This window comes from Oncorhynchus kisutch, linkage group LG5 (genome assembly GCF_002021735.2).
Source record: "Oncorhynchus kisutch isolate 150728-3 linkage group LG5, Okis_V2, whole genome shotgun sequence".
Classification (NCBI taxonomy): Eukaryota; Metazoa; Chordata; class Actinopteri; order Salmoniformes; family Salmonidae; genus Oncorhynchus; species Oncorhynchus kisutch.
The window spans coordinates 54792333-54814741 of record NC_034178.2 but is presented as its reverse complement, the minus strand read 5'-3'; the positions used below and the strand labels follow the sequence as shown (position 1 = coordinate 54814741).

The window sequence follows — 22409 nt, the reverse complement described above, 5'->3', positions numbered from 1 at the left end:
TATGCCACTTTGTTTACATACTCAGCTCATATGTATATACTGTACTCGATACCATGTACTGCATCTTGCCTATGCCGCTCTGTACCATCACTCATTCATATATCTTTATGTACATATTCTTTATCCCTTTACACTTGTGTGTATAAGGTAGTAGTTTTGGAATTGTTAGTTAGATTACTCGTTGGTTATTACTACATTGTCGGAACTAGAAGCACAAGCATTTCGCTACACTCGCATTAACATCTGCTAACCATGTGTATGTGACAAATAAATTTGATTACTCATGCAAATTATTACAGTGAAAAAGTAACAGTGAGAACAAAAACCACAGACAACTAAAATTACCGTCAAACACTTGGTTTATTTTTAAAACACACACACGGTAAAGGGGGGCAGGAAAAGGAGCGGAGCTGGACCCAAGGAAAGAAACAAATACCAAAAACACCCCTAAGCTAGACTAGCCTACTTCAATACAGCGAACTAACCAAAAATACAGCGTGTGGTCCACCCAGTTCTAACTAGGGTATTTAGACAAAATATTCCTATGGGTAGTGTATGCCCATGGGCAACTTGTCTTGATACCCCCTTTTCCCACCATCAAACAGACAGTCAATCACCATAACAATACAATACTCACAGGATTCCAGACAAATGTGACATGTATGAACAAAAACCAAAAGAGAGCGATATAGCCAGAGAGATCAAGAGAGATCAAGATCCAGAGAAAACAACTGATAGGGTTTTTAAACCAAGGGAAAGGATGTGATAGGGTAGGAGAAAAGGAGCAGGTGTCTTCGCCCTGTGAGGGGAGAAGGAGAGAAAATAAATAGACACAGGATACCTGTATCGTAACATCCACAGTAAAACTAGTCCTATATCAACATAACCTGAAAAGCCACTCAGCAAGGAGGAAGCCACTGCTCCAAAACCGCCATAAAAAAGCCAGACTTCGGTTTGCAAGTCGAAGAACACCATCCCAACTGTGAAGCATTTGGGTGGCAGCATCATGTTGCTGTAGGCGGGACTGGTGCACTTCACAAAATAGATGGCGTCATGAGGCAGGAAAATTATGTGGATATATTGAAACAACATCTCAAGACATCAGTCATGAGGTTGGTTGCAAATGGGTCTTCCAAATGGACAATGACCCCAAGCATACTTCCAAAGTTGTGACAAAATGGCTTAAGGACAACAAAATCAAGGGATTGGGGTGGCCATCACAAAGCCCTGACCTCAATCCTATAGAAAATTTGTGGGCAGAACTGAAAAAGCGTGTGTGAGCAAGGAGGCCTACAAAAATGACTCAGTTACACCAGCTCTGTCAGGAGGAATGGGCCAAAATTCACCCAACTTATAGTGGAAGCTTGTGGAAGGCTACCCAAAACGTTTGACCCAAGTTAAACAATTTAAAGGCAATTCTAACAAATGCTAATTGAGTGTATGTAAACGTCTGACCCACTGGGAACGTGACGAAATAAATAAAAGCTGAAATAAATCATTCTCTCTTTTACTCTGGCATTTCACAATCTTAAAATAAAGTGGTGACCCTAACTGACCTAAGACAGGGACATTTTACTAGGATTAAATGACAGGAATTGTGAAAAACTGAGTTTAAATGGAATTGGCTAAGGTGTATGTAAACCTCCGACTTCAACTGTATATACTATGCGGTGTCTGAGGAAAGACCAAACAATTGTCAAAGACTCCAGACACCCAAGTCATAGACTTTTCTTCTCTGCTACCACACGGCAAGCGGTACCGGAGCGCCAAGTCTAGGACCAAAAGGCTCCTTAACAGCTTCTACCCCCAAGCCATATAAGACTGCTGAACAATTAACCAAATGGCCACCGGATTATTTATATTGACACCCTCCATCCATTTGTTTTCTACACTGCTGCTACTCGCTGTTTTATCTATGCATAGTCACTTCACCCCTACCTACATGTACAAATGACCTCGACTAACCTGTACCTCCGCACATTGACTCGGTAACGGTGTATAGCCCTGTATATAGCCTTATTTTTGTTATTTTATTGTTAATGTTTGTTTATTTTTTACTTTAGTTTCTTTGGTAAATATTTTCTTAACTCTTCTTGAACTGCACTGTTGGTTAAGGGCTTGTAAGTAAGCATTTGCGGTAAGGTCTACACTTGTTGTATTCAGTACATGTGACAAAGTTAGATTTTGTCTGTGGGCCGTTTCAGAAGGGCAGTGCTCTTGCATGTGTGTGTACTTTCAGAGAATTTCACACCCATCTGTGGCAGTGTTTGTTGTCTTGAATTTTTCTTAGATTATTTCATATACATGAGCAACAGAAAGGGAAAATAGTAGGACACCTTGCATCGGACCCTTGTCTCCAGGGTCAGAGTTCATGTTCAAAGAGACAAATGTTTCCCAATACACCATGGGTTATTTTAAGTTTCCAAGTTCAAGGTGTTACTGGGCACTGTCTGTGCTGGTGCTGCACTCAGCTGGGAGCTGGCGACTGTAGGGGTTTGGTTTGGTGTCCGTAATGTGCAAAGTTCTGTGAACATCTGAAACACTTCTGAGGGGTTGAGGGCCTCCTTCTGTGACATGGGTTTGGATAGATCCTCTGCTGGACTGGTTAACACTTTCATTCTCTGTTAGGAGGGAAGGCAATCATAATATGAAGAAAAAGAGTGGGGATATGCATATCCTACATTTCAGAATACTGGTGCTGGGCTGAAATAAGTAAATGGCAACGTTCTGTACAGTACTTTGGAAATAATGGCCTACGCAGCGGGACGAGGCACAGTACATTTTTCCAAGGTAACGTACAGAATGGAGGTGTTTATCCCGCTTATACCACATACATACGTTCTCATCTTGTGTTTGCTAGAGACGCGACCCAGTCGTCTGTTCGATTAGTTCTATATTTATGGATGCGACCCAGTTCGTTCCATTGCTATGCTCGCTGGCAACATTCTTATCACTTGCCAACTAGCTATGGCTAACACAGTCACAATCTCTGCAGTCAGAATATCACTAGCAAAGTAGCTGCATATGTGTTCAAGCTGTTTTCTATTTACATTCATTTGGATTCATCCAAATTTAATGATGCCCAATTTTGCCTGGCATAGCTAGAATAGTTTGCCTTTGTCAGGACACTCAACACGGTTCATTATGAGGAGATCACATTGCAAATTTGGGCTCCCGAGTGGCGCAGCGGTCTAAGGCACTGCATCTCAATGCAAGAGGCGTCACTACAGTCCCTGGTTTGAATCCAGGCTGTAGTATATCCGGCCGTGATTGGGAGTCCCATAGGGCGGTGCACAATTGGCTCACCATCGTCCGGGGTAGACCGTCATTGTAAATAAGAATTTGTTTTGAACTGATTTGCCTAGTTAAATCATTAAAAACACTAGGCTTGAAGCTAGCTAAATAGTTTGTTGCTAGTGTAACGAGTATTGATATTGTCTTTTGTATTTCATCAAAATCCTTTCATTAGTTTTTGTTATTTTCCATATCCAGGGATGGCCAGCAGTACTTTCAAGTAAGCAGTAGGATTTGCCCCTCAGTCTGTTTTGATTCTACTGAGGAGAGCTACACTACATGACCAAGAGTATGTAGACACCTGCTCGTCAAACATCTTATTCCAAAATCATGGGCATTAATATGGCGTTGTCGTGCCTAAGAGCTCTTAGCCGTGGTATCTTGGCAATATACCACAAACACCCGTGGTGCCTTATTGCTATTATAAACTGGTTACCAATGTAATTAAAGCAGTAAAAATAATCGTTTTTTCATACCCGTGGTATACTGTCTGATACCACAGCTTTCAGCCAATCAGCATTCAGGGCTCGAACCAAACAGTATTAATGAGTAATTGATAATGTCAGATAAACTGGTGTTTTGGAGGATAAATTGTCATGGGTGTTGTTGCAAATTAGTCAACTTTTCTAAAACCAGTTTTTGCTTTGGCATTATGTGGTGCTGTGTGTAGATTTTTACCAATTTTAGAATATGGCTGTAAAGTAACAATGTGTAAAAAGTGAAGGGGTCTGAATACTTTCTGAACGCACTGTATGTCTGACTGTTACTATTGTTTGTTTTTATGCTGTGTATGTTTTGCGTCTTTTAAAAACCCTGCAGAAGACACTTTTATAATGATGCTTTAAGTGTATGATTTTAATTAGCCATCTTCCGTTCTCCTTCCTCCGGTCTTTGTTTCTTTGTTATTACTTTTGTGATGTGAAACACATTTATCTGTATTGTTAAAATGCTATACAAATAAAGTTATAAAATGTGTTAGCTATGCTAAGATTTTCCTCTTGTAGGACATTTGAAGGAATCATTTCATGGAATCAGAATATGCCATTGTCGTCAGTTTTTTTCAGCTACAGTAAAGATGATAGAAAATGAAACCACTTATGTGGACCACTTAATCATGTTTAAAACTTAGCGTTTCTCTGTACCTGCCGCAGTGAACCAGCGGTGACACTCATCTTGTACAGCATCCAGAAAGGTACCAGTAACGTCGAGGAGAGAGTGAAGAATCCACCAATGGCGTAGCCCCACCAGGGGTACTCATAAGTGTTGTTGAACTTGAGGGGGGTATACTTGACCAGGGAGAAGACAAGCGTACCCTATAAAAAGAGACAGAAGTGGCCGAGGACATACAGTACAAAGGACATTGTTTAAGCAGAAAGTGTATTCAGGACTTGGAAAAACATGGGCCAACCCGAGTGAGATGGAGAAAATTCGTCAATAAGCATTTGTTTAAACAGGTTATAGAAATTCTACATTTGTACTTTAATCATTTAGCAGATGTTCTAATTCAGAGCAATTTTACAGTGAGAAAAAACCTGTGGTTCTGAAAAACCTCTTAAAGCTAGAGGTTCAGCTTCTAGAAAAGCCTGGGGATCGAAGTCAAGAATTAGACATTATTCTTGGTTCTTACTTCAAAGATAAACCAGAGTTTAAAAGCTATCAGTCATGAGAGAGATAAGCATCTGTTTGTTGAGAGAGACTTGCATCTTTATACCTACACCACAGCATATCAATATTGTTGGCAAAGTTGTGTCCAATACAATATTACCGACTGGGCACAGACATCAGTTCAACGTATAGATTTGATTTACATTTGGTTGAGTTGTCAGCTAACGGGAGATCAACAACCAATGTCTTTGGATTAGGTTAAAAGTTGGGTGATGTAGGACCTGACGGACGACATACTTCAGTTATATCAAAGGACTACAATTACCAATGTTCATTAACTAATGGAAGTAACTTTATCATCCGGAGTGAGACGGATAGGCTAGTTAATTGTTAAGGAGTCTAGTTGATCGGTAATCGACAAGCCGGGCTGTTCCCCGGACTCCGGGTGGAGGGATTTGTACAATGCATGAACAAGGCTATTGAACTTGACATTGGTGTCTTTCTTCCTTTATCCAACATATCATACCGAAACATGGTATCAGAAGTGGCTCGAAAACCACACGTTTGTTATTTTTGTAGCTAAGTACAGTATAGGCTCAGTTACGTTCCATATGCGAACATACGCCGTTTCCTACTCCTAGTCACAACACTGATCAACTCGTTGTTAGCTGGCTAGCTAGCATCACTATCACTACCTACCTCGATGACTGAAGGCAAAGAAATCTCCTATTCCATTGCTGTGGCAGCAAACATTCAGCCACCAAATCCCATGGTTCTCACAGGGGACTGGAGTACTAATTGCGACAACTTCAGGGATGAATTCGAGGACTATGCACTGGCGACCAGTCTACATGATAAACCCAACAAGGTACAAGCGGCAACTCTGAGGAGTTTAATGGGCAGTGAATGCAGGCATTTCTACCTGCAAAATCTCACCCTTACAGCATGACAACAGTGTGATGCAAAGGCTATATTGTATGCATTGGAGAATTACTTCAAACCCGCCAGAAACATCATTTACGAGCCGTTCATTTACGGTAGCTGCAAACAGGACGAGGGTGAGTCAGTACACAACTTTGTAACCTGTTTGAAAGAAAAATCTGCCACTTGTGAATACGGGGGATTGAAAGATGAATTGATTCGTGACAAAATAGTACTGGGATTTGCAAACGAGGATGCGCGCCAGCGTCTACAGAGAGAGAAAGGCTTAACATTATTAATTGTCATTGAAATGTGTCGCACTACTGAAGTCACTGACATCAGACAAAACCAATTGAGGCAGAGTAATTCACCATGAACGGTGAACACCGAGAGGGAATACACACACACGTGGCAAAAAGCACTCCCCTGCCTACGGAAAAACATGCAGAGCTTGAGGAACTAATAATCACTTTGCAAAAGTGTGTCTGAAAAGCAAAAGAAGGGTGAGTGAGGGCAAGATTCACTGTGTTGATGATGTCACTCAATGTTCAGAACAGTGAAAGTGACATTTACATGTATGAATCCATTGGGGTTGTACACTAGCGGGAAGAAATTGTTTGTGACACTACGACTACACAACAAGCAACAACAATGTCAACTGGATTCCGGTGCTACATGCAATGTAACGAGCTACAAAGATAAAATCAATCTGGAACCTGACACACATCTATTGCCCAACAATACTAGCCTAAAGCTGTACTCAGGAGAGCTAATGAGCTCTATGGGCACCTTTGAGACCGAATGTGTTATTCGGGGATGCAAACACAAGCTGGAGTTTGAGATTGTAGAAACCAGTTAACATCCTATCCTCTCAGGCTCTACATGCGAACGCCTGGGACTGATGCAGTTCACTGTACCAAATGACCTGCACATTGTGGAGCATGTCCAGCATGTCCAGCATGGACCTCTGTCCAGAGAACAACTACTCAGCAGATGTGATGATGTATTCAACAGGCCCGTTGAGCTGGTCACCTCTGAAACTGACCACAAACCACTCATTGCCATATTCAGTAAACCTCTCCTCAACGCACCCAAGAGGTTTCAAAGCATGCTCCTGACTCTGCAAAAATACAGCCTGAAGGTAATTTACAAGCCGGGACCAGAGATATACATCAGCGACACACTGAGCGGGGCAACAGCACAATGTACTAGCAGGGGCACTGCCTATCAGCGGCATGCCATCTGTTCGCAACAGCAGGAACAACAAGATGTTCAACAGATCAATCAGGCAGACTACTTAAACGTCACAGATCACCGCCTAGCCCAGATCAGGCAACACACTGACAAGGACAAACACCTACAGTCACTGAAGTCTATGGCTCTGGCAGGTTGGCCATACCTGAAAGAGGAGACACCTTTCACAGTGAGAGAATACTGGACCTTTCGAGATGAGATCAGCGTGCAAAATGCCATCTTGTTCAGAGGTCAGAAGGTCATTATTCCCAAATCACTACGTCCAGAGATGCTTACCCGCATACACTCCAGTCATGTTGGAGGTGACACATGCTACCGCCAAGCTCGTGAAACATTATACTGGCCAAACATGCAAGCAGAAATGAAAGACATTGTCAGCAGTTGTACCACATGCAACGAGTATGCTCATGAACAGCAAAAGGAAACCATGATGTCACACGAACTGCCCACAAGGGCCTGGCAAATCGTCAGCATGGACTTATTCAGACACAGACCAAAGGACTATCGTCTCATTGTTGGTCAATACTCTGACTATTGGTAAATTGAACTGCTCCCTGACTTGTCTGCATAGACGGTCATAAAGAGCTGCAAGACGCAGTTTGCAAGGCAAGGTCAGCCTGACAAGGTAATCACGGACAATGGCCCACAATTCACTGCACAGTACAAGTGTTTCGCCTCAGAATGCGAGTTTGACCACATGACCTCCTCTCCAAGACACCCGAAAGCAAATGGCAAGGCAGAATCAGCTGTCAAGATTGCAAAAAACCTGTTAAGCAGGGTCTTGCGTGACAGCAACGACCCATGGAAAGCGATCTTACAGTGGAGGAACACACCTCACCGAAAACATGGACAGCAGCCCAGCACAACGCCTTCTGTCCAGACGTCTGAAGACTACCATCCCTGTAGCTAACAAGTTACTTGAGCCCTGCGTCATGGCTGGCGTTACGGACAAACTGTGTCACAGAAAGCAGCTCGCTAAGTGCTTCTATGACCGGACTGCTCGAGACCTACCAGAGCGGGACTGTTCCCCGGACTCCAGGTGTAGGGATTTGTACAATGCATGAACAAGTCTATAGAACTTGACATTGGTGTCTGTCTTTATTCCTTTATCCAACATATCATCCCAAAACATGTAATAGATAGCTGACAGCTATGGTAACTAACCATGTAACTTTCTAATACTTATTAAACTTTGTTAAGCAATAACACAAGTTGTGATCATTTGCCTGAGAAACTCATATGGTGATGAAGAATTTACGAACTGAACATTTGCAAATGAGGACAACGCCGAGGCGATACAACAAGCGCCAGTACAGTACGCGGCAGTGGTACAAGAGGGAGATCAACCCGAGCCCGTTAACGAGATGAATGCATCCTCATTTTTGGCACTGATCCAGCCTTTTCTGGCCGCACCAGGCAACCATTCTCTACAATGGAAAATATGAAAACAATACTTTGGAACTTACCAGTAGCTACCAGAGTTCTGAAGGAGCAACATTTGGCGATTCTTCTTCTTCATTTAGAGACAATGAATCTTTGCTACACTACCAGGTGATGTTGAAGTTGAGCATGCTATTGCGTGGCTAGATGCACATTTTCTACCCAAAACAAACTTAAAAACCAAACGTGCTACGTTTTAGACTAACACAGCAACAGGGTGAATCTGTGGCAATGTCTGTAGCAGAGCTCAGGCAGCTAGCAAGAACTTGTGAATGGGAATAGCTTAGAGAGCAGTTTATCAGTTGATCAACAAGAATACAAGCAACACGTTTAGGGAACGTTTGAAATTACGGGAGACATTACCCTAGCTAGATCTGTCGACATAGCCACTGCAGTGGAATCTACAAAAGAGGAAGTAAAATTCCTGCAGGGTGCAGCACCGGCGACAAAAGCTGAGGTGCAGAATCAATTACTCACAAAATCATAGCAGTAATTCAAAATGGAACAAATAGAACAGACTCGGTCAGATGATGAGGAAATGGCTCAAATGTGAAACGTCATAACTGGAAGAATGGGTCACAGGTCAAAATAAGCTGCCCAGGTAAAGGGAAAATATGTATTAACTGGAACAAGTTTGGACATTTCAGTAGTGTGTTGTTCAGCTATAGCTTCAAACTCAGCTATCAGAGCTGATGATGAGAAATAAGATGAAGATGGGGAAAGTAATGTAAGTATTTAACGTACGTAGTCTTCACATAATGAATAAAGAGTGTTTGTTTCTTATCAGTGCGCTGTTGGTGGCATACAAGTGAATATGACAGTGGACACTGGAGCCCAGGTGTCTTTGCTGAACACTGATGTTTACCATGGAAAGCTAGCACAGAAGTTTCCCCTTCAGTCACTGGATACTAAAATCAGTCAGTATTATGGATCTAGTGTGCCTGTTGATGGATATATCGTTGTGCCAGAGTCTCACAAAGGTAAAACAGTTCAAGCTAAGCTGTATGTTGCATGCAATGGTGACTGATAGGATGAGCTCTGCTACAGGCACTGACCTTTAACCTGGTTTAGGGATAACCTACCATTGCACCCCCACAGCCTGCTATTCAGATTGCTACGGAATCAGAACCAGAGTGTGGAAAGGAAAATGCACAGGTCTAGGCTGTAAAAGGCTTTGAACATGGGCCTAGAGTGAGAAAAGATGCTCTGCCGGTGGTGCAACCACTGAGAAGACTTCCGTTGTACCAGCTGATCTGAAAAGACTGCAACACGAGGACATAATCAAATCAGTCTATTCTCCAGAATGGATTTAGAACATTAGTTGCCAGGAAGAAATCAGGAGAAATTTGCACATGCTGTGACTTACGAGAAGTCAACAAGGCGATCATAGTGGGAAAACACCCACTTTCTTCGATTGACAAAATTTTTACTGAGTTTGCCGGAGCCGCAAGTTTTTTCAAAGTAGACCTGAGGAGTGGATATCTCCAAGTTCCGCTCGTCCCAGAGTCTCGTTACCTCACCTCATTTATCATGCATGGGGGCGTGTTCCAATGCAAACAATTACCCTTCGGATTGGCTTCCACTCCAAGTGCTTTCCAGAAGATCATGGACATCGTGCTGTCTGGCCTGAAGGGGGCTCCACACTACCTTGACAATATCACGGTCCACAGAAAGGATAAGAACACAACTTGCAGAGCTCAAAATGACGCTGAACAGAGTGAAATATGTCTTCAGCACAGATATAACTTAGTTCATTGCCTACAAAGTGAGCGCTGCTGGAGTAAAGCTGTGTCAGTCCAACGTGATGGCAATCAAGAAGATGCCAGCACCAAAGTTGGTAAAGAGCTTCAAACCTTCTTAGGAGTGACAAACTATTACTTGAAGTTCAAGTAATACGCAACAACGGAACAACGGAACCCCTAAGGCAGTTGCTACACCAGGATGCAAAACGGAAATGGATGTCTGCATAAGACCAAGTCTTCGCTGAACTGAAACATGCAATAGCAGAACCATCTGTTCTGGCTTACTTCCACCCAGATCGATCCACTACAAAGTGCTAAGCTACATGAAAGCTGGATGGAAAGGTCCAACAAGAGACATACTGTTCAGTCCATACTACATGGTAAGAGACAAGAGGAAGAGGAGATCGTACCTACCATTGGAAGAGGAGATCACACCAATCACTCTGACACAGAGTCCTCACCCAAGCTCATAAAGGACACCCAGGAACAAGAAAGATGAAGCAGTTCCTTCACAGCAAAGTATGGTGGCAAAAGATGGACGATGACATCACCAGCTTAGTGCGCAGGGCACACAGCTTTTCACAAAGTGAAATCACTCATACCAGAAAAAACACCACTACAACCTACATCGTGGCCTAAAAGACTTTGGGAGAAGATCCAAGTGGACATCTTTGGAGAACTACAAGCAGCATCAGAAGTACCTGATCATTGTTACAGACCTGTACAGCAAATGGCCTGAAGTCTTACCCAGAAGCAATGTAACCACAGCAACTGTGACAAATGGACTGTACGATCTGTTCACACAATGGGGCCAGCCTCAATTTCTAGTTCCCGCAATTCACAAACTGACTTTACATCTTACTTGGAGAAGAAAGGAACCATGCACCAGAATATCCTGTTGTACCATCCACTAGCCAACGCAGGTGTGGAAAGGTTTAACGAAGTCCTGAAGTATGGTCTTCGGCGCTCTGATGCAAGAAAGAAAACAGTTCTCTCATGCATTGAACACTACTATTGAGCTACAGATCAATGCCTCACAAGGTGAAAGGAAAATCACCCACCGAACTCATGATTTGGAAGAACCTTCAGAGTCCCACTGGATACAGTCCATCCACCTTTTGCAGCTGATAAGCCACCTGATGACACTAAGCTACAGGTAGAAGTGCAGAAATATCTGGAAACTCTAAATAAGTATTATGACGAAAACAATGTAAAGGAGGATTCCTCACTGCAAGTTGGAGATTGTGTCATGGTAAAGAGACCAGAGGACACATGCTGAAAACCAGTTTCTGTCTGTTATCAAATTATCGCTCGACCTGGCAGATGCACATTCCAGGTTTAAGATGGAAGACAAAGACTTACGTACTAGCCAGCCCACCGGAGAAGAAATGGATGTTGTGTTCATTCCACAACCTGACTATATTCCAGTTCAAGAGCAGAACATTCAAGGTCAAAGACAAGAAGTTGCTCATGGAGATGTGCCAGAAGCAAGAGCACAAGAACAACATCAAGCAGAGCCATGACAAACTCGTGAAGAAGGCTACTGGCTAGACTCCATTAATTGTTCATGACTTACGGCCTTAGTTCAAGAAGGGGGGCAAATGTAGGACCTGACTGATTACATAGTTTAGTTATAGGGCTATAATTGCCAATTTTCATTAACGGAAGTAATATTAACATCCGGACTGAGACTGCTAGTTTAATAGATAGCTTAGCTGACACCTATGGGAACTAACCATGTAACTTTCTCAGACTTATTAAACCGTGTTAAACGATAACGCAAGTTGTGATCATTATCCTGAAACAATGCCCGAATGTTGATGACTTCGTAAATCCAATCAGTTTCCACGTTGATTCAACTTTATTTTTTGAGTTGAAATTATTTGGAAACAACGTTGATTCAAGCAGTTTTAGCTCAGTGGGTAGAATGAATGCAAGTGGAGTTTGTATTAAAGTACGTTTTCATTCTTAGAATGACATGTTTAGACATTCAAGTGCTGGAACTACTGGTCCTTTTTGTTAGAATAATTATTTATATATATATATATATATATATATTATTTTTTCTTTTTTTCTTCTTCTTCAAAGGTAAAAGAGCAGTACAATAGTAACGTGTATCACCTCTTCCACTGTATATACTGTAATAACATATGTTAACTAATGAAATGGTGACAACTGTTTCAGCTAGCAAGATACTTACTATGCATATGACAGGTGTGATGTACATCCAACAATACTTCATGAATGGCCAAGGACGATAGCCAATCATGTCCTCAATATTATCATACAGCCGTTCTGCACCTTGAGGGCATAGAATGTATTCACTTTAGTGATTCACAGATGATTCGTGATTGAAGTTTTAGTCAGTTGTAAAACATATATAACCCAAATCAGGAAACTAGGCGTATGTCACAAGTTCTGACTTGAGAGCCGTTTGAACGTAAACATTTTTATTTTTTTAAACCAAAATGCGGTTTTTGGCAGAAATTGATTCTCGTACATGTGAACTTTCATGTGCCTTAATATCAAACGTGTATGCCACGTGTATGCCATCTGTAAATATGAATGCAATTGTTAAATGATGAGCCTTGTTGGTTAAGCCACAGAGAACCCCTAGCCTTGATTGGCTGAGATAATGAGTGGGCTGGACATGCCGAGAAAGGAGTTCGAATTGGTCTGCCATATTGAAGGCTGCTGTCTATTTGAGCTCGTCAGTCTGTGTTGGTAATCCTGTCAAACACTGATTTTTTTAGGTATTGTGTAGTGGAGCTGCATAAGTGTTGCTCTCCACTTTCTGGAGGAACATGTTTTGAAATCAGTCGAATTAGAGTATGATAGCTAAAGAGATGGAGAAAACACCTGTCTCCGGATTACATTTTCAAACTAAGGGCAACCGTGGTATGGCATTCCTGACCGGGAGACACGTCCATCATGCATGATGATGTATACAGGTAAGATATTACACATTTCTAATTTTTTATGCTAAAGTGTACTGTTAGCTAGCTAGCTAGCATTAGCTGCCTGGCTCCCTAGATGACTTTTTGTTCCCAGAGCAGTTTGCTTTTCTCGTTAGCTAGCTAACATTGAACCTGGTTGGTTAGCTCCCAGCACTGTGGCATTATTGGCACTTTGTTCATTGTTATTTAACTAGCTAACGTTAGCTGGCTGTCTCGTTAGCTAATGTTACGTAAACATGTGTATGTGTTTGTGATCTTAAATGTTGTTTAACTAGCTGTTCATTGTTTAGCTAGCTAGCTGTCTTAAACTAAAGTGTACTGTTTAGTTAGCTAGCTGGCTCCCTAGTGGAACTTATTATTTGTTTCCCAAAGCTGTTTGCTTTTGTAGTTAGAGCCTCGTGTTAGGCATTGTTGGCACTTTTTGATGTTTAACTAGCTATTGTTAGCTGGCTGGCTTGTTAGGTAATGGGACGTGTGTACAACACCCGTTGAATATGGCCGGTGTCAGTAAACATCTGCAAAAGCTTAATGAAGTTGTTGCCAGCAGAGCTGGTTAGGCTGTTTTCATGTTATCCAGAGGTAAACAAATCATTGGTCAGAGCATCAAGTGTACGCTCCAAGAGTGAAACGAGATGGGTGGGGCTAAAGCTTAAGATGGTGTGAACGATGCTGAATCGGTGTAGAAGAGCTCTTCACTAGATATCCAAACATTCAAAGGCGATTTTCAAAGTTTACAAGTTAATCAACTTTCAAATCAGAATTACTTTCCCATTGTTCCTCAAATGCAGTGTATGATACACCATTTTGTAGCTCTGAGTCTCTCTTATCCAATGTAAAAAACACCATTTCACATTTTGCTACATAAGACTGAATCCAGATGGTGAGTCACATATCTCGTTTAGAGTAACTTAATCCAACCCAGTCTTATCAACATTACATTATTGGTACAATGAGGAAATGTACTGTTTTGACTCATACATTCAGTATGTTCCCTCAAATGGCATTAAACTATTCTATGGACTTTAAATGTTTTGTTTGGAAATTGTGCATTTGTGGTTAATCCTGATGCTTCTCACCATAACACCACCCAACACAGACGGCCTGGAGACTAGCAAAGACCAGGAGTGTCATCCCACTGCAGGCATAGTAATCAAACAGCTGAAACACATACAGGCCACCCTACAGAGAGAAAGTGAGGGTGGGTGGTAGGCAGAATGTTTATTAATTAATCTTTCTAAATAAGAAAAATGGATGTGAAGTACTGTGAGTAGCAGGCAACACACGTGACTTTCACTGCAAGTTATCTGATAGTCTGTGGGAACAGAGAGGCTCAAATGCCCATTCTTCTTCCTATAAAAGCTACCTGATCATATTACTAATCTGTTGTGGTAAACCCGTTCGACCAGTATGGTCGACTCTCACCTCTGTGACCATCAGCAGCCCAACCAGGAAGCTGCACACACTGATGCCAAGCAGGAGAAGTTTTTTCCGCAGATGGCCCACGTGGAAGAAAGAGGGGTACATGTCTGAGATCGCTGTGACCACGGCCTCGTGATATACAAACTGAAGGGAAAAAAGTTTGTTCTAGTGAGGACGTAGGCCTATCAATTTAAGAAACAATTAATCATTCAAAAAATGAAATGTATTCATAAAGCCCATTTTTACATCAAGAGTTGTCAGTGCTTTACAGTAACTCGGCCTAGACCCCAAAGAGCAATGATAAAACATGCATATGGTATATTTCATTTGACAGAGATCATCAGAATCATAGCAGGTATCACCTTATGAATTGCCTAATATAATAATGCATACCATAACTACCTGCGTATAGCCTACACAACTCAAAAAGGCCTACATAGCTTCTAATGTTGTAACAGTCTGAAACAGAGCACAGATCAAACAAGAAACATCTTGCTAGATCTGAGCATGAATCAGTAGTAAGCACCAGAACATCCACATTAGTCTGATCAAAAACACTGCAGCTCAATACCACAAAGCGGAACAGACATACAGGGATAAAGGTCTGAAAGGCACTTCGGGAATTTTGGTTATTACTGTCACTGAAAATGTGAAAATAGCTGATTACACACAAAAATGATTTAACGAACAATACAAAAACAAGAAACAGAACGTGAAAACCTATACAGCCTATCTGGTGAATACAAACACACTGAGACAGGAACAATCACCCACCAACACACAGTGAAACCCAGGCTACCTAAATATGGTTCCCAATCAGAGACAACGAGAATCACCTGACTCTGATTGAGAACCTCAGGCAGCCATAGACTATGCTAGACACCCCTACTCAGCCACAATCCCAATACCTACTAAAACCTCAATACAAAAACACAACACAAAATAAACCCATGTCACACCCTGGCCTGACCAAATAAATATATAAACACAAAATACTAAGACCAGGGAGTGACAACAATAGCCAGTACAAATGTTAAAAGTAATTTACTTTTGCAGTTTGCACTACACCACGACAAGCAACAGTTCATGTTGTCATTAACTAGCGCATTATAGTGACGCCAGCAAGTGAATTAGCAAGCTAACAATAGCTAGCTAGCTAGCAGACCATTGAATCTCGCTAGCCAACAAGTTAGCATCATCAGGCGGGCATTGAATTAAAGACATTGTTTGGGGCTACTTAGCTAGCTTCCTCAGTGATTCATGCCAAGTGAAAGTGGCCCAAGGCGCAAAGTAGCTTTTGAAATGTAGTGACTCTCAAATCAGTGTTTCCTCAAATCATTTTGAGGAATGGACGCTCCTCATGGACGCTCTAACCTACCTGACTGTCTAACCCCAGTAGGAGGATCATGATGTAGAAGAAGATGGCCCAGAGTTGGGGTACTGGCATCATGGCCACAGCACGAGGGTAGGCGATGAACACCAGGCCAGGACCTGTAAGTGGTATATTAAAGCATTGTGTTTACATGATATCCCTCAAAGGGTTGAACATGTGCTTAGTCTACTGGCACACAGTATTTACAACTTTGGTACTTTAGTCCCATTTAGTCTACTATTTACCCATCGTTGAACAATGCTGTGGTTGTCAAACTAGCGCAAAGATCAGGTTTATTACAGACACGTTGTAAATAGTGAGATTTAAGGTTTGAAGTTACATGTGGAGCATTACCTACCTGATTCAGCCACCATTGAGATGTCTATGCCCTGTTCATAAGCCATGAAGCCCAGTACAGAGAAAATGGCAAAACCAGCCACAAAGCTAGTCACACTGTTTAGTAGACAAAGATACACACAGTCCCTGAAATTAAAAAGACTACATTAGTCAGCCTTAAATTCACACAAAAAAATAGGTCTTCTCAATACAATGTCATGAATCATGATCGAGATCTGTGTACCTGTAGCAGTTGTTATTGTACTTGTTGTAGCTGCCTAAAGATGTCAAAACCCCTGTACAAACTCCATAGGAGTAAAATATCTGGCTTCCAGCATCCATCCATACCTGAAACAATTAATATGTCAAAATAATTGTTAACTGCAGTAGAAAGTGTATTTGCTTATGTGGGATGGATCTCAGTTTTGGACACAATGAAGTGTGTTCCTACCTGTGGGTCAGCGAGGCGGGCTGGGTCCGGGTAGAGGTAGAACTTGATACCATCTATGGCCCCTGGCAGTGTGAGTCCACGAACTAGCAACACCAACAGCATCGCATAGGGGAAAGTGGCAGTGAAATAGACCACCTAAGGGGAGACCGGACCAGCATTACGTTTACTCAGTCTATGGCTCATCCTAACAACTTTACACTATTCATGGTGAGATGCCACCTTACCTTCCCAGTAGACTTCACTCCTTTCCAGACACAGAAATAACAGATAATCCAGGACAGCAGAAGACACAGAGCTAGGTCCCAGCGAACACTCCCAATCTCTTCAATTCCCCCAGACAAGCCCAATATTCTTCTCCTGGGAGTGTAAAGGCTTATTTAGTAACATTCACTCTAACGTTAAAAAATAAATGCATTCATACATAATTTTTAAAATGCATGTGCATTGTCATGTCACTTACTCCCAAAATTCTATGACTGAGGATGTAGTGTTCCCATGAGAATAGTCAGAAATTGTGCTGTTCTGGCCAGGCTCAAAACAGTTGTCTTATAGTGAGAGAAAAAATGACAAAACAATTGAAGCACATGGATGAGTAGACTAGTCTATGGCTTATGTACATTTGAGGTGCATTAACTTCCAGCTATAAAGTTTCAGTAATACATTGTCTGTGCCATGTATTTAACTTTAAAAAGCTGCCAATGATGTTATGATTAGTTAGTGATTGACAACAGCCATAATAAATTATTGACAAGCATAACATATAAAATAAAATACCTGTGTTCCAACTGTTTTTACAACTGGCCCATGGGAGTTCTAAACTAAAGGAAGAGAAGAGGTATAGGAACGCCCAAGCCAGAATGATGATGTAATACACTCCAGTGTACAAAACCACCACTTGGCTTCCATAGCCCAGGCCTATTGAGAGAGGTCAACATCATAAAACGACAACATAGAAAACATAACAAATTTTGGGTCTAATATGGGGGTCTTATCAATGAGGAAATACTTCCTGAATTTAGGATAATGACCTCCTGAATTGACTGAATTGACTGAATTGAAATGGAAATGTCCTCAACCTTGACAAAAAAAAAAGGTTCATATTACCAGTATTACCAGTATATCCATATTAGCACTATCTCGTTGGCATCAATAAATGGGCTACTTCATACACATGTTAATTGACAGCTATATATAGTCTGGAGCTATGCTACCAATGGTAAAGATACAATTTAGGTAATCCGTAAGACTTAGTATTTGGTATTTTATTAGGATCCCCATTAGATGTTGCAAAAGCAGCAGCTACTCTTCCTGGGGTCCACACAAAACATGAAACATGACATAATACAGAACATCAATAGACAAGGACAGAACTCCGTAAAAAAAATTTAAAGGCACACGTAGCCTACATATCAATGCATACACACAAACTATCTAGGTCAAATAGGGGAGAGTGGTTGTGCCGTGAGGTGATGCTTTATCTGTTTTTCAAAACAAGGTTTGACTTACCTTCAAAGAGTGGACAGATTTTCCTCCAGCAAGTGATTCCACCCTGACTAGTGTACTGGCCCAATGATGTCTCCAGGAAGAAGAGGGGAATACCGCAGGTGAACAGGAACAAAATATAGGGGACAAAGAAAACCCCTTTTTGGAGCAATGATTAATAAGTGATTTGCATGAAACACTGAAATTGACTATGCATTTTGAACCACTGTCAAAGTCAGGGAAATTGTAAATTTATACTTCTTCTATCACACATCACCACATAAATCACATGCTAGTAAAGCATCTGTGGTTAGAGTTGATGGGGTAAAGACAGTTTAACTAAGCTTATGAGCACTTAAGTTATATTCTTCAAGAATCAATGGATATATATCTTAAATTAAAAGTTGAAAATACAGTTGATGTCGGAAGTTTACATACACTTAGGTTGGAGTCATTAAAACTAATTTTTCAACCACTACGACTTCAACTGTATATACCAATCCCAGATTGCCCCTTTAAGTGAATAAAGTTTTAATTTACAACAGAATAAGTTTCATTATTTAAGAGTTTAGCTTTATCTGAAAAAAATCTAAATAAAACACTTTCATATAGGAGCAATTTCATTATGTGTGTTAAAATGTACATGACCACATAAAGATGTGGTGTGATGCTCACCTCCTCCATTTTTATAGCACAGGTATGGGAACCTCCATACATTTCCCAGACCGACAATGTGTCCAGCTGCTGCCAATAAGAACTCTGTTTTGCTGCCCCACTTTCCCCTGTCCTGGGGCTTGGGTTCAGGGTGTTCCACGTTCGTCTTGGCTCCTGAACTCATCAACTTCAGCTTCACCTCTGTCTCATATGTACGCTCCATTTCAGCCTTTGAAAGTCTATTACAGTGACATGACATGTTGCATACTATACCAAAGTTATTGTTTTGAAGCACTACTTTTGAAAATGTAAGTAATATATTATGTTGAAAATAAGGCTTTTGTTTAAATGTCTGAACATTGTGGTGAATATCTAAAGCATGATTACTACACTGTAAATAAAAATATGTTGCTTAAATATCCAAGTTGGCTGGACTTAAAATTGTGAAAATGTTGAGCTGGAATACTCCGCAAACCCAATGTTTTTTTTCTTTCAATGTACTTGAATTTGAAAAGCAATATTGAGTAAACTTCAGTTTGCTTTGTTAGCACAGTTTAATTAGCATATTACCCTGTGTGCCTTTTCGGCAAATAGTTTAGACTTTATTTTAGTCCATTTACTTGTCAGGGGCCAGTTTACAACTAAAACATTTATTTCAGAGGCTGAAAAATTATGCATTAAACGAGATCTAGCAAAACAGTAAGTTGATTTATTCTAACCATTAGTGAGATTGTTTTACCTGTTTAACTGGTCTATATAGTTAGTTAGTATGTCATAGCAGATTTGAAAGAATCCACTAACTTGTCCATTCATTGGATCGTAACTGAAACTGGAAAGGAGTCAAGGGGGACTCTAGGTAAAATATTAATATACTTGTTTCAACCAAATAAAAAAATATAACTGCCATCTATAAATAACCCAAAATTCCATATTTTAGCAAAACATCTATTAAGAGTTCATCCAACTTAAAATGTTTAGTTAATCTGATGACAGCATTACATCTTTAAAATGAAGCCTTTAATACTGCCAACCTATTTATCTCACAGGTGACAGTTTGACTGATGAGAAACTGCACATTTGAAAATGTCAAAGTAAAAGCACATACTGTACCTCATGCAGCAGATCAGTAAACCATCAAGTGTCTGTTTGAAGAGTTCTCAAATCTTCCAATACAACTTGAGTTAGTAAGTGAGAGCGAGCAGGAGATCAAGTGAGCTAGATGGATGTGCTGAGAGAGGTGGTGGTGCTTTTATTGAGGTCATGAAATAAGATAGCAGCCGGCCCCCATCCCACACACCTGTATATTGTTCCTCGGTAACATTGTTGTGTAGCATGTTGTGGGCCTAAGGAGATTATTACGATCACAGGGTTACTGACCCACCACATCAGCTATGCATGTTCAGGTGACACATTTCTGAGGAAATGTACTCTTACAGTGTTTTCATTTTGTGAAGAATACAATGGATTTAAAAAGCCCACCCAGCAAACCAAAATGGGTTCTGTGAATGTTCACAAAACATTTCCTTTAGTTGTGGGAAAGGTGTAAAACATTCCCCCCAAAGGTTCTAATAACACAATGTGTCCAGTTGTGCTGATGATTAAACCATTTTTTTGTTGTATTTGGGTACACAAAACATTCATTCCTCTGATGTGGCAAAAATGTTAACAGAACACAACCATATTTGTGTTCTTAAAAGTTCCCAAAACATTTCATTAGGTTGTGAGAACCATGTGGGGACATTACAAGAGAGGTTCCCAAAACACAACATCTGTCCTATTGTTCTGACATTCATACAATGTTTCTATCAGAGTGCACAAAACATTCCCCTTCTGTTACAAGAATGTTCAAATACATTTTATATATTCTTTAAAGCACAGGTGTCAAACTCATTCCAATGAGGGCAAAGTTTCTGCGGGTTTTCACTCTTCCCTTGTACTTACACTTTTTTAACCTTTATTTTATCAGAGTCATACTGAGACCAAGGTCTCTTTTACAGATGATACCTGAATTACATGAATTACAGACAATTCACACAAAATATAAATGCAAAATGCAAGCAGAAAGAAAAACACTGTCATAATAAACAAACACATTCAACAGTAATAAGGTCCTCAATCAAATTTCTGAATTGCCCTCGAGGCACCAGAACATAAAATTTAAGGACATGTTGAAACTAGTTCCACAAATAAGGAGCAAGAAAGGTAAATCAGCTTTTAGTTCAGAGACCAAAGGAATTTACAGAGTTAGCCATCCCTGCCTGGGTGACGTTAGGTACAGTAGGACTTTTTATAAAAGGGCTTTATAAATGAAAACCTAGCAATGTAATAACTAACGTGACATCGAAGAGGGCCAACCAACTTTCTGGTAGAGAATGCAGTGATGAGTACTAAAATTGTCACCCTTAAAAACACAGTATACTATGAAAACGGCATCTAACGGCTCTAATGAAGTGGCAGCTGCCACTTAAATAATGAATAAAGGTCACTAATTAGTAATGAACTCCCCACACCTGGTTTTCTATGGCTTAATCGAAAGGAAAAAACAAAAGCCTGTAGATACTCTAGGCACTCCATGGAATGAGTTTGACACCTCTGCTTTATAGGTTCTCAAAATATGATATGTAGGTTTTACAAGCATTCCCTCAATGTTGTTAGAAAGTTAGTCCTATGTTCTTATAATGATACAAATAAGCTGAACAGTCCATTGAGGTTTCTTTTATGTATTAGTGCCATCTTTCAGTTGAGGTATTTTTTTGTACAACAGTTGATGTTGAAATACACAAAAAAAATGTAATCTCATTACATTTTAGTAGATTAATATTTTGCAAACATATTTTTACATTTTTTGTTGATAGCCGCATGCGGGAATCGAAACGGGAACCTTTTGGAGGTTTATCGCTGGAAATAATCCAAAGCACCACAGGGATGAGACTAACATAAACACTCAATTGTTTATGCATTTAGGGCTCTATTTTTGGCTAGTGTCAAACGCACGTTAGTTTGCAATTTCGTCATGTAAAAACTGTCACAATGGCATTTTCCAGCCCAAACGCCAGGTTCATCAATTTACCTGTCTAACATTTATCATGATTATGCTCAGATGAGAGGCATGGTGATTTTTTTAGGTGTATCCTTAAAAACATTATCCAAAGTGCTAATTTCAGGTAGCACTGGTAGGGGTATTTAAGACCAACCAAAAGCTGGTTTTAGCGGTAACACAGTTGGTCATTCATGAATTTTGAAAGCAGAAACGCAGCCTCCCCAGCCTTGATTTACGCCATCCATATGCGCATGCAACAAGATGTGCTTTTTGGTGCCTGTATACTTTGCAATTAGAAACATAAAACACAAATGTTTTTCCCCATTTTGTTTGATTAAATACCAAAAATAGCCTCCTGTGGCGACCTGTCATTCATTTTTTTTTAAATAAGAAACTTATGTTCTGTGGTAGTTGCTACATTTTCGTGAATGTCAGAGCGTTC

General features: G+C 40.6%; 1 protein-coding gene across 1 annotated transcript; it reads right to left on the bottom strand.

Moving 5' to 3' along the window:
• Nucleotides 1-341: 341 nt before the first annotated feature.
• On the bottom strand, nucleotides 342-20417 carry slc6a22.2 (solute carrier family 6 member 22, tandem duplicate 2). Its single transcript, XM_020482245.2, has 14 exons — nucleotides 18949-20417; nucleotides 18298-18432; nucleotides 17566-17706; nucleotides 17252-17336; nucleotides 17016-17148; nucleotides 16792-16926; nucleotides 16585-16688; nucleotides 16363-16487; nucleotides 16011-16123; nucleotides 14636-14776; nucleotides 14290-14392; nucleotides 12457-12557; nucleotides 4437-4607; nucleotides 342-2621 (listed from the first exon to the last, which is right to left on the bottom strand). The coding sequence occupies exons 1-14, from the start codon at nucleotides 19184-19186 to the stop codon at nucleotides 2415-2417; spliced, it is 1932 nt and encodes a 643-aa protein (XP_020337834.1). The 5' UTR covers nucleotides 19187-20417; the 3' UTR covers nucleotides 342-2414.
• Nucleotides 20418-22409: the final 1992 nt, after the last annotated feature.